Source organism: Xenopus laevis, chromosome 3L, assembly GCF_017654675.1.
Source record: "Xenopus laevis strain J_2021 chromosome 3L, Xenopus_laevis_v10.1, whole genome shotgun sequence".
NCBI lineage: Eukaryota > Metazoa > Chordata > Amphibia > Anura > Pipidae > Xenopus > Xenopus laevis.
In genome coordinates this window covers 59,458,655-59,472,038 of record NC_054375.1, presented here as the reverse complement: position 1 = coordinate 59,472,038, position 13,384 = coordinate 59,458,655, and the positions used below count along the sequence as shown (strand labels likewise).

The following is a 13,384-nucleotide window of genomic DNA, read 5'->3' as shown; positions in this document are numbered from 1 at the left end:
TATGCATATCCATATCCCAGCCTATCTCTCATGAATATAATGCCCCTGGGTAAAAATCCACATTCTTTATATACATTTTCCCCTTGCATGGGGGGGGATTTTGTTTATCACAATGTGATATTATGTGACATTCTTCAAAAATTGGAAATATTTAATAAAATTCCATATATATATATATATATATATATATATATATATATATATATATATATATATATATATATATATATATATATATATATATAAAACATGTTTAATTTTTAGGCATTTAATGTTGTTTCAAAAAAGTTCTGCAAAAATGCGCTTAAAAAATTGCTTGTTGAGAACCACTGTGAGAATCTATGCCTCTTTTCACTTCCATTTTATTCAAGCTTTCAAAAAGTTTCCCATAGGTTATAATGTTTTGTGCCATCTCAGACCTGCTGAAAATGTTGCTGAGGGAATTAATGTTCAAATGTTAAAAATATTTTGTAAAATAGTGTGAAAATATTTGAAACTTATTATTTGACAAAAAATAAGGCCAGAATTTAAAATGGATATTGCCATTAGAAGAAATGGTGCGTTATTGTGAAAAAAAAAACACAGGGTCATTTGAACTTTGCTTTAGTAGGTAAAAAAACATAATTCCCCCAAAATGTGGACTTTTTAGTATATCTGCCACTATTTTGTATATATATCAGAGATTATATCTGACACTATCTTGTTTATATATCAGAGATTATAAAACTGGTTTACAGTGGTCTGTAGATATTATATAGTTCCGTTTGATATTACTCACCAGTTTTCTTATTGAGTTGACACTCTAAAAATACAGAGAAATGCAGTTAGAAATGTAAGTGAAAATAAATAGTAAATCCTTGCAGATCTACTCTGGCTTGCTCTAATGAAACTGTCTTAATGTGACTGCTTTAACCCTTTCTGTGCTGACAATTGTAATCTACGATGTGCCATATGTTGCTAGTTGATCAATGAGAAACCTGACAATGTAGACCCAATCACTCTGATAAGTTGGTAGTTTTTTCCAAGCATGTATTGGGTAAAAAAAAAACGTTGTTCATTTCTGTGTAACGCTATATGATGTTAAAGCAATTGAACTTTCAATAGGAGAGAGGAGAGCACTCTGACGCAGATTAACTGCTTGTGATTAATATTTATTTAAGCTGCTATACACAACATGTTTCGGGCTGTAATTGCCCTTTCTCACTTGAGACCTTGTGCAGCAAGTAAGTTCCAGTGGGGAAAACAAAGCAATGGATGAACATCATATTTTCCCATAGCATTTTCAAATATCTGCCTGCGCTTACCCCGGATTTTTACACAGAGATTCACGATTGTTGAAAATCAATACACAGCTTCATAAATACACCCTTTTTTACACAGTAATGCTTGTTGATGTGTGGTGTATTTTGTCTCCATTATTTTCCACAGCGTGATAAATAGGTCACTATATTTGTTGTATGAATATAAAAACAGCTATCTGTTTTCCAGTGATTAATCCATAGCAGTTTTAAAGGAAAACTATACCCACGAACAATGTAGGTCTCTATAAAAATATATTGCATAAAATAGCTCAGGTGTATCCCTGTTTCACGTAAATAAAACATTTTCATAAAAATATTGGATATTAGATATATAGATATTTTTATAATAGATATTTTTTAATATAATTTTTTAGTAGTATGTATCCTAAATATAAAACTGCAATTTTAAGAACTAAGGGCCACCCCCTGGTATCCTATGATTCCTGGTGCACACAAACAATTCAAACAAACCATACATGTTAGGTCACATGAGCCTTCGGCCTTTTTTAGCAGGTTTCATCTGAATCCTTCTGCCCGGTTGAACCGAATCTGAATTTGCATATGCAAATTAGGGGCGGTGAGGGAAATCGCGTGACTTTTTGTCACAAAACAAAGAAGTAAAAAATGTTTTCCCACCACTAATTTCCATAAGCAAATTTGGATTCGATTCGGAATTCGGCCCGAATCTTTTACGAAGGATTCTGGGGTGTGGCCGAATCCAAAATAGTGGATTCGGTGCATCCCTAACTTTAACAGACAACGTTTTGTCTTTTGCTTCCGGACTTCTATCTGTGACAGTTAGAGCTGCAGTATTTCTGGTCAGGTGATCTCTGAAGGAGCGCACAGACCTTTACAAAATGGCGGCTCAAGGTATGCAAGAGATAAGTATAATATTTACTTAAATATATATTCCACTTTGGTAATATTATTTAATATGCCACTTATTATAATATGATATAATATATATATATATATATATAATTATATATTATAATATATAGTAACTATTAACTACTGTATATGTTGCTTCAGTATTAATTTGGGGGGGAAATTTTTCTTTAATCAACATTCAGCAAAATCTGTGGTATTTTTTTTTGTACAATAATTATTGCAGTTCTAAACTAATATTTTATTGTTTATCTGTGATTATTCAAATGCAATCAGATCAAAACTTTGTTTTTTAATTGCAAAAAGAAAAAATTAATTTTGCTAATAGATGACTACTTTGCATGAACATAACAGAATAATACAATAGTGTAATTTTTAGAGGTAATAAAATGAGTAATTCTAGTTTGTGCATTGGTATTATATAAACAAAATCTGACATCAAACAAGATAAAAGTTATATGGCAATACCATGAAACAGTTACTGTAAGAAAATACGGTTTCACTTGGACTTTGTACTACTTACAAGACTCGGAGGGCATTTTTCAATGTGGGCTACAATAGTTTCTTTTGGAAGTCTCACTAAGATGTAGGGAGCAGCATTATACAATGCAATATTATTTCCATCAAATGTGATGATGCTCAGTTCTGATAGCACAGAACACTGGCCTGTAATCAAAGAATGTATGGTTTAAAAGACCATCAATAACATTAAGGTTCAAGTTGTCAGGGTCAAGTTGGAAAATCATGAATGAAAAATTATGTTCTGAGTTATTAAATATGAACATTCATTAAAGCCTAAGGAAGTGAATAGATCTCCTTACAGGAGAGGAGCAGAGTGTGTTTTTAATACACTACCAGAAGTACACTAACATTTTGATTTAGTAGTAAGAAACACAGGCTTAAAATAGGAGATGGTGCAAGAGGATCCTCAAAAGGCAATAATGCCTGCTTTGATAACACTATACTCTCTCCTTGGCTGGATGAATTTGCAAATTAGTTCATTTTAGGGGAACTTTACAATCCCAGTTTGGATAAATGTTATGTTCTTAGGCTGCAATAACACATACACTATATGCAGTCTGAAAAGAGTAATTCAATTTAGTTAGTTATTCTAGATATATCTAGATATATATATCTATTTATATATTTTATATATGTGATATACGAGATATACATATCGGTATATATAGTTTATATATATGTGAGTTTATAGAAAGGTGCTGTATAAGTATACTGTATGTATATATGGCCAATGTGGTTCCTTTGGAGGGGTTGAACTTGATGGTAACATGCTAATCCAATTCCCAAAGCATGAGGAAAAACAGTTCCACACACCTTGTCAAGGCAGATTTCAGTGCAAAGTAATTTTTAATAGAAAAAGGTGCGGTTTACTTTATTTATTTGCATATTACAAAAGAAATTGGGTAGTTTATAATTGTTGGGATACTGTAACTATCTCCTGTAAAACCAGAAAATGGATTAAAAGATCATAATGTCATAAAGTGAAAATGGGGTGGAACAATTAAAAATAATACTTACATGGACACTCCCATTCTGGACAGCAACTATCACTATTCACTTGAACAGGCATTCCACGAAAGCCGCAATTTGGCTTCTCTACATTTTTGTGGCAGTTACTTGAAACATTGTACAATATCCAACCCATATTTATACAGACATATTGACTGCATGGGTCCAGGGATTCGATGTATCTTGGCTAGGATAAAAATAATCAATTATATCATTAGCTACAATTAAAATGTTTTTAATATTCCTTTTTAAATAACGGCAGCAGATACTTGCATCAAACAGTATATTGTACATTAAAAGCATTTGCATATTGTACCTTGCACAAGGATATACACATGAAAAATGCAATGCCTTCTGCCAGTCAGGGCCAAAAACAGAATACAGGCAATATGCAGTAAGCTAACATACTATCCACCCCCTTGAACCCAAAAATTCAACAGGTTTTTATATTGTAGATTAATGATTAGTAATAATTTACTAAAGTAAATTATAAAAACTCTAGTGGGGACCTATTGTTATGTATCTCTGTTAGTATAATGAAATATAAATTGGGGACATTTAAGCATCATTTATACTGAAGTAGCTTCTAGATCAGACCACAAAGAACATCTTGACGTAGCATTTACAAATATGTAGCCTATGGCAAAGTAATAAATCTCTTGTAGGTTAAATATAAATACAAGATGCAAACACATATATTTCTTACCATGCATTCTGAGGCACCGCTTGTATGGACCATGGTGCCATATGAATAATACTCAGAAGATGCAGTGTAATTCATGAATATCTCAGTAACTGTTTCTGAGCTTGTTGTTTCAAGAATAGGAGCAACAGAAGATCCAGACACAATTATTTCTGGAGTACTTCCAAATTGTGTGAACTCTGTAAAATTAGAAAGGGTTTCGGAAGTTGTCTGTTGGGAAATTCTCTCAAAAGTTGTTCTGTTTGCTGGTTCAGAAGTATAAACAGGCTCACTAACAGTTTTTAGCCTTTGTTCAGTAAAAGATGAGGATGTTTCAGTAGACTCAAATGGTGTTGATGTATATGGCTGTTCTTCTGTTGTTGCCCTAGTTTGGCTTGCATTGTATTTGGGTGTATAAGTTATATCCAAAACCCTTTCAGTTGTTGTTGTTGTAAAACTGATTGCAGATTCTGTGGTGGGTGTGACAACTGACTCGGTTGTTGTCAATAATTGTACTGTAGGAGCTTGTGATGTCTCCCTGTCCTTTTCAGTTGAAATCAAATCAGTGTCAACTTTGAAACGACTGGTTGTAGATGCTGTAATTTTGGCTAATTCTGCTAAAGGTGTGGATGAACTCACAGGGTAAGAAGATTTCAAAGTTTCAAAGACTGAAACAGGAAAATATGTAGAAAAACTTTCTTTGGAAGATGTTGTAGATGGAACTATTGAATGACTTGTTACTGCCATTGTTACTTCTTGTTTCTCAGAGGGCTTCATAACTGAGATTGTATCTAATGACTGCATACCCGGAGTAGGGAATTTTGTACTGGAAACTTCTTTAGTGCTTAACTGAGGGAAAGTCTTTGCAGCTGATTCAGTACTTTTTGGGAATTTTTTAGTACTCAGAGTTACAGTAGTACCTTGAATAATGGTTACACTGGAAATCAAAGGAGTGGTGGTTTCTGCAGAAGTATTAGTATAGACTTGTGAAGAAACTGATGGAATATAAGCTGGTTGTTTTGGGGTTGATGGTGACATAGTTGATTGCAAATAAATGGAGGGCATGTCTAAATCTGTAACAGAGGTAGTATTTTGCAGTGGAAAATCAGTTTTTGAAATATTGGTACTAGTCTGCAAAAATGTGGGTAAGCTTGTACCATCCGTGAAATAAGGCATTTTTGAGGTTATTGAAGCAAAGATTTCTTCCTTTCTCTCTGTCATTTTAGTTTGTGTAACAGCCTTTGAAGTTTGGCGTTCAGCTGAAACAGACTGTGTTGGACTTATAAAACTTGTGGCTAAGAGTGTCACTAATGGAGGTACATATGTAAAAGGAGTTTCTGTTGTCCCTGTGGTTTGAGAAACATCAGTGGTGATTTTCTGAGTTGACGTTAAAGATAATGACATATTTGATAATGATGTTGGAATGCTGGTAAATTGTTGTATATCAGTTACATTATAAGTGGTTTGTCCACTTAGACCGGCTTCTTCATCAACAGGCTTTGTCAGAGATGTGAATTTTGTAAGAGTAGTAGACATATTTATGGGGGTGATTGATTTAGTAGATAACAATAACATGTAAGATCCTGTTGTTTCAATAGGTGATGTTTGACTTGACTGAAATTGTGATTTTGATAAATCTTGAGTGGATAAATAAGTACTATCTATCCAGGGTGGATAGGGAGATACAGTCACAGACTTTGTTGTCAGTAGAAAATGACCCAGGGAGGATGGGCCCAGCATCCTTGTTGGTGTTTTGGTTGTGTCAAGAGCTGGTCCTGGAGGCGCACTTGTAACAGTTGGAAAAGGAGTCAGCGTATGATAGGAAACTGAATGGACATCTGAAGAAGACTTAATTGGCGTTGTTGTTGGAATTGTAGGACTCACACCTAATGTTGATTGCTCTGTTTCTTGTGTAGATAGTTCATGCTGTGCTTTTGTACTTGCAGTTGTTAGCCCTGGATAACTTGTTTGAATTTTGCTTGTCGTGTTAAAGGAGTCCTGGATTGTAGAATGTAATGGGCTTTCAGTCGAGAGTGGTTCAAGGGAAACTGAAACAAGTGGAATTGATGAAGGTGTTGTTTCCACATAAGAAGCTGTAACTGTTGGTCTTATCTTTATTGGTTTTGTTGGAACTGGCAAATCAGTTGTTGTAACTGGAACACCTTTGGAAAAAATGTATAGCAAAAAATGTAAAGCTTTAAAGCTATAAACAAAAATAAACTGTATACTGATACAGAATTTAGAAATGCCTAGCACATTTATTGCCAAGGTATGACATTATTTTATAGGAAGGGAAAGAAGTACAAGGAGTTTTTATGTTTTTATCTTAGCTTGTTACTCTGCCCATATTCAGTCTGTTACCTACCAGAAGTGGGAATGTCATGTGCAAATCTTGCAATCCACATATGTGGTTGGATTACAAAAAAAAAACACTTGTCCGCCCCCCCTCAATGGCCAACTAAGGGCTTCCCAAAGTGTGGCTACTTAAGATTTTTGTCTTAACATTAGTAATATATTCATTATAATCAATAATGAGTAGAATATCATGAATGGGATTAAAACACAGTAATAAATAAACATTATTTTGTTGTTTGAGGCAAAGGGTTTTAGGTATGTCAACATCAATAGCATGCACAACAATGCAGCAAAATGAAAACTGACTGGAACAGGTGGCATTTGCTTAGAAATGACTAAGCATAACTTCATCGTCTGCCACAGGAAGAGCATTTCCTGTGTTTTTCTATATGATGTAGTGACAGATGAATGCCATAGTTCTATCAAGTTACAGGAAGTTGGGAAGGTAAGGTATATAAATGTGTTATTGTTTTCAGTATCATATTCAGATTAGAGTCTATACATACATTGTGGGGCTGAATATAACCAGTCTCTAGAATATCAAATAGAGCAGTATATAATTGCAATCAAAGCTTAATTATCAATCAATGTGTGCATATGTGCTATGTAAATAGATAGTACTATGAGGCTGTATGCTTGGAGTTGAAGCTGACATACTAGAATGGACTATTAATGCACTGAATCCTGGAAAGGGTTTGTGATTTTGCCAAATCCAAGCACAGGATTTTGATTTGACAAATCCTGGTCAAACTGATCCCCAGACATTAATGTTATGCGACTTTACAGCACTAGACAGATGAAGGTGACATTTTTGGGGAGAAGGTGATGGTGCAGTTTATAGGGGAAATTAGCACGCATTATATATTTTGGGGTTTGTTATAAATTAATTTGGTTAATCCATAGTATACACAAGCCTCGCAACAGTAGAATCTCTACCAATGTTTTCTACAAATATACATATCCTCAGTAATATAAAAAATCCTCAGGAAATACTTACAGTCTTCTGGGTAGACACATTTCAGTGTGACCTCATCAAGAATCATATTAATTGGGCAGTATGGGACACATCCTTCTACCCTGCAAGTAAAAAAAATAATACATAAACAACAGTAGTTTTCATGGGATTTAGCTGGCTGTGCTCCCAATTATTTTAGGACTCCAGTTAACCTTGTAAGAGGGTATTGAAGGTAAACTTGGGACCTCAGGTTTTCTAGATAATGGATCTTTCTGTAATTGGGAGCTCCATACCTTAAGTCTGCTAAAAATCATTTAAATATTGAATAAAAAAACAATAGGATTATTTTGTTATCAATTCAGATGCATGCAGGTTAGTTAGGATCACATTCAAAGTACCGTTTTAAAATTACAGAGAAAAATATGTTATTTTTTTTAAAAATCATAATTATTTGCTTAGAATACTAAGAATAAAGATAAGTTTTGCTTTGAGCACAGTCTAATCCACAAAACAGCTTGAACATACAGACAGAATGTAACTATGAGTTATATGTTATGAGTTATGTAAGAAAGCAAGGCATGTTCACCACAATGTTATGTGAACATGTTTTCTTCTGAGGCTAACATGACTTTTACTCAATGTACTGCTGGTTGCATTTAAAAATATTGATTCACCGAATACACTATTTTCCGATTCAGCCAAATCACAATCCTGCTGAAAAAGGCCAAATCCTGGCCGAATCTAAAACCGAATCCTGGATTTAGTGCATCACTATTTAAAAAAAAATGTTGTCCTGATTTCATTAAATATATATATATATATATATATATATATATATATATACACCTTAAAGGGATACTGTCAGGGGAAAAACTTTTTTTTTCAAAAAACATCAGTTAATAGTGCTGCAAAAGAGCAAACAGATTTTTTTATATTTCATTTTCAAATCGGACATGGGGCTAGACATATTGTCAGTTTCCCAGCTGACCCCAGTCATGTGACTTGTGCTCTGATAAACTTCAGTCACTCTTTACCACTGTATTGCAAGTTGGAGTGATATCACCCCTCCCTTCCCCCCCCCAGCAGCCTAACAACAGAACAATGGGAAATTAACCAGATAGCAGCTCCCTCACACAAAATCACAGCTGCCTGGTAGATATAAGAACAGCACTCAATAGTAAAATCCAGGTCCCACTGCAACATATTCATTTACATTGAGTAGGAGAAACAGCAGACTGCCAGAAAGCAGTTCCATCCTAAAGTGCTGGCTCTTTCTGAAAGCGCATAACCAGGCAAAATGACCTGAGATGGCTGCCTACACACCAATATTATAAATTTAAAAAAATACACTGGTTCAGGAATTACATTTTATATTGTAGAGTGAATTATTTGTAGTGTAAATAGTGTAATTGAGAAATAAAAACACCACCAAATAAAAACACCACCATAAAAATCATGACAGTATTCCTTAAAAGAAGAATGTTTTAAAAAAGAATGTTTTCAGTGCAACAGTAGATTAAAACGTAATAACTTTGCTAGATAGAATCAATTATTGCTAAACTGCATTTCATTCCAGCATTCCTAAGCAAGTGGTGGTTAACCAGACTAGTAGCTGTAGTTCAAGAATAGCCAAGAACTTGTGCTGTACAGAGTGTACTTACGGAGGGAGAAATGAACATGCTGTGGCATTTGGATCACTGCAGGTTTTGACACAAGGGTTGGCGCATGGTTCATATTTCCATTCACACATTCTCCTGTATGGAACAGCTGCAACGATCTCTATAATTTATAATTTTACAAATTAACCTTTTACCTTTAACTATTTACCTTTGTTTGTATAACAATAAAAACAATAATAAAACAGTAATGCCAAAAACACTGCATATTGCCTTCCACTTACTGTAAGGGGCACATTTACTAAGCTCGAGTGAAGGATTAGAATAAAAAATACTTCGAATTTCGAAGTATTTTTTTGGCTACTTCGACCATCGAATTGGCTTCTTCGACCTTCGACTACGACTTTGACTTCGAATCGAGCGATTCGAAACTAAAAATCGTTCGACTATTCGACTATTCGAAGGTCGAAGTACTGTCTCTTTACAAAAAACTTCTACCACCTACTTCGCCACCTCAAACCTACCGAGCACCAATGTTAGCCTATCGGGAAGGTCCCCATAGGCTTTCCTAGCAATTTCTGATCGAAGGAAAATAGTTCGATCGATGGATTAAAATCCTTTCGAATCGTCCGATCAAACGAATTGATATTCGAAGTCGAAGGATTTAACTTCGATTGTCAAATATCGAGGGTTAATTAACCATAGTAAATGTGCCCCTTAGTCTCAACCTCCTTTCAGTATTCAGAAATACCTTCACACCTACATAAAAAGAGATGTCATCTTAATGTGTCATGATGTATGGACTTTCACTATGTATTCCCTAAGCTGTCACTAAACATTAGCTCTCTTCTGATTTGTGCAGAATGCCGGGACTTGGATCCCCTATGATATAAATAAAAATTATCTGAGATGTTGTTGAATAAGGACAAGCATCTTATATAAATGCTGAAATGTAACAGCTTAAAGAGGTCCTGTCCACTGTTATTGTTTTATTCACTCTAGCGACTCTATGTAATAACACATGTAAATGGAATACATAAAATCATAAAACAAGAATACAAATTTGCATTCCTCAATGTGCACATTGCAAATGTTATTTCTCTATTGCACACTTTTAAGACCATCTTGAAGGTGGAGTACGTTTTTTCATGCGAAATGATGATTTTATTACATTCACTGAGCATGCTTTTCTGGCTGTTTGCTGAGTTGCAAGGTGGTTGGTATATTTTAATTGTAACCAAAGGAAAAATGAGTTGTGCACAGAAAAAAGTTTTTTCCGCCAACGCTGTTTACTACATTGTTTAATTAATGTGTTATGTACTGTTGATAGTTAAGGGGCATTTTGATAAGATTTGTAGACAGATCATTAATATGTTTAACTGAAAGTGCTTTGTTCTGTGTATAGTTAGCCATATGCTGGCCAACCCTCCAGTGTATCCGACCAACTGCCCCAAACATATGAATACCATACAACTGACCATACACAATTTTCTATTTGTTTTTGAAGAAGCATAACTGCAGGAAGTGAAGAAGAGTTGCAGCTACCCTTTAGTTTCTCATCTGCTAGCATATCAGTTGTACAGAAACTACTAACATGTCAGTTAAAAATAATCCTGTTTCTTCTTTTATTTATTTTTTTTGGGGGGGCGGTGCCTTTTATCAGATTTTTTAAGAAATTAAACTATAAGATGAACCACTTTTCTTGCACTTTTGTCTAACATAAATGTCCCTTTAAATTGTCCAGTATCATGGCATGTTAAATCTCATATATAGTATTTAGTTAATACACCCAGACATATTCAATTTCCATCTTCCATTACACCATAAGGGTTAGGGGTGTTTTTTTCACCCAAGCGATTTCCAGCTCAGTAGGTGAATGACAAAAAGCCTGGAATTGCCCCTCACTCATTTCAAAGGCAATCGCTTGGAATCATGAGTGCACTGCTGGGTCGGACGATTCAAGCAATTATGAAACAAATGGCAACAAACTCACCTTCAATTTTAAAGCTGCTTGAAAGTTTGAACTCTTCTGAATTGTCATATTTGGAAACTTTAACTTCTGTAGCAGTGAGCACAATAAAAAATCCTTTCTTGCTGTGCAATTCAAAGGCACTAAAGCCTGGAATCCAAAGGCCTTGATGGTGGAAAAACGTTGCCCTTCTACGAAACAATGAATTTGCCTCCCATTGTTCCAGCTGAACAGTGTCATTTTCATAAACAGACAGGAAATAGTTTGGCCTTTCCGCAGACTCCAACGAGACAAGTGACAAGGCTTTTATAATAACATCGGGCATAAAGAAAAAAACAAAATAATTTAGAATATAAATGTTTACTCTCAACAAGAAGTTTTAAAGGTAGCATATACATTGCATATGTACATACAATATGTTCAGTGTGAGGCCCTGCTGGAAATGCATTTTGCATATTTCTTTAATAATATACTTTTTTTTTTTAATTATTCTGGGTCCAATTCATTAAACATCATTATTTAAATGTTTTAACTTAACTGTAATTATGCTTTCAGAGTTAAGAATCTTGTTTTCTGAGTTTAAGGGAGCACATAAATACTGTAAACCAAGAAGGGATACACTTTACTCTGGTAAGGGGCCATTTACCAACAAACCAAATGCAAGTGATGGAGTACTATGGGGCACAAAATAATTCTCATTCGCCAAAAACGTGCAGCACTCTGCACTTCATTTCAAATCTGGCATGAGGTAAGGAGCAGTTGGTAATGCCAGGGTCTTGTTCAGCCTGTACCAACCAATGTGGGATAGGGGACGCCCACGAGCCTCCCCTCACAGAATTGCGTCAGACACTTTGCCAACTCTCAACTGCTTTTATGCTTGATAATGCACTTTGCACACTGCACTTGCTCTTCTAAATGAGGTCTAATGTGTCCTGTGTATTTTATTTGCAAAATGATTCATTTGTAGTTTTTCTATAATAGTATCTTTATACAACTCAAGTAAATAAATGTGACAAAAGTGCTAACAAACATTACGTATTAATGATGGAAAATGAAATGCGATGCATGTACAATTTGTTGTGGCAATACTTATTACATAACTGATGACTCACATAGGTCCTTATCTTTGAAAAGTCCAGGTGTTATCATGAAATTAAACAAAACCCGTCCGTGTGCACTCATTCTTGGCACGGGAAATAAATGTTTGCTGGTAACATTGACACCTAAAACAATATCCTTATTTCCGCAACTGGAAAGAATGTAAGGACCCTCTCCAAGGCCTAGTGGAAAAGAAAAAGGAAAAGACATGTATTATTAAGATATATTTCTAAAAATGATGGCTATTGGCACACACTTCCATTTCAGGATATCTGGTATTTTTTATATCTACAACTTGTTGCTTTCCAAATATGATATACATTCCAAAATATTTTGTTTAGATTTCAGGGGGACATTCTATTTTATTCCTCTTCAGTATCTTCATTCTCCGCTCTCATCCATCACTGCCTCAGTCCTTTCTATCTACTAGTCTTAGTACATTCCATCAATCTGCCATCCCTGCTTCTTTTCATGTAACATGTCTTTCAATCATTTCACTCCTTCTCTTCCTTGTAAGCCTTCCTGTTTCCTCCCCCGATAAATGTACTTAATAGAACTATTTAAAGAGATGTAAAATTGTTTGTAGGTGTATTCCTTGGTGTAATTAGAATGCAGTGAAGAGTTTCTACTAACTTGACAAAGCACACAATGTTCTATTTTTGCAAAGCAGTACACATGACCAATGCATCAAATGACTTTTAAAGTTTCTTTACAAAGTGACACTACTTTCAGTATACAGTAGATGTTTAAATATGAGGAAAAAAATACAATCAATTGATCATTTCCTGTATGTGAGATTTTGCTCAGAGGGAAATTCTTATAAAAAAGGCAATTAGTGATTTCATATGATTTACTATTTGTACATATCAAATTGATATAGTAAGAAATGAACCACTAATCATACAGGCTTAGGTTATCCAAAATGCTAGGGACCCTTCTGGATAAGGGTTTTTTCTATAATTTGGATCCCCATACATAAACTACTAAAAA

The 13,384-nt window shown here is 34.6% G+C and overlaps 1 protein-coding gene across 1 annotated transcript in view; it reads right to left on the bottom strand.

The window, feature by feature from the left end:
- Nucleotides 1–13,384, bottom strand: part of otogl.L (otogelin ike L homeolog) — a 97,562-nt gene that overhangs the window by 31,014 nt on the left and 53,164 nt on the right. Inside the window, exons 34-41 of the mRNA XM_041585568.1 lie at nucleotides 12,409–12,576; nucleotides 11,321–11,599; nucleotides 9,373–9,490; nucleotides 7,754–7,833; nucleotides 4,426–6,563; nucleotides 3,729–3,906; nucleotides 2,713–2,855; nucleotides 779–802 (exon numbers count right to left, since the gene is read on the bottom strand). Coding sequence (XP_041441502.1) covers nucleotides 779–802; nucleotides 2,713–2,855; nucleotides 3,729–3,906; nucleotides 4,426–6,563; nucleotides 7,754–7,833; nucleotides 9,373–9,490; nucleotides 11,321–11,599; nucleotides 12,409–12,576 — 3,128 coding nt within the window. The remainder of the gene's footprint in view (nucleotides 1–778; nucleotides 803–2,712; nucleotides 2,856–3,728; nucleotides 3,907–4,425; nucleotides 6,564–7,753; nucleotides 7,834–9,372; nucleotides 9,491–11,320; nucleotides 11,600–12,408; nucleotides 12,577–13,384) is intronic.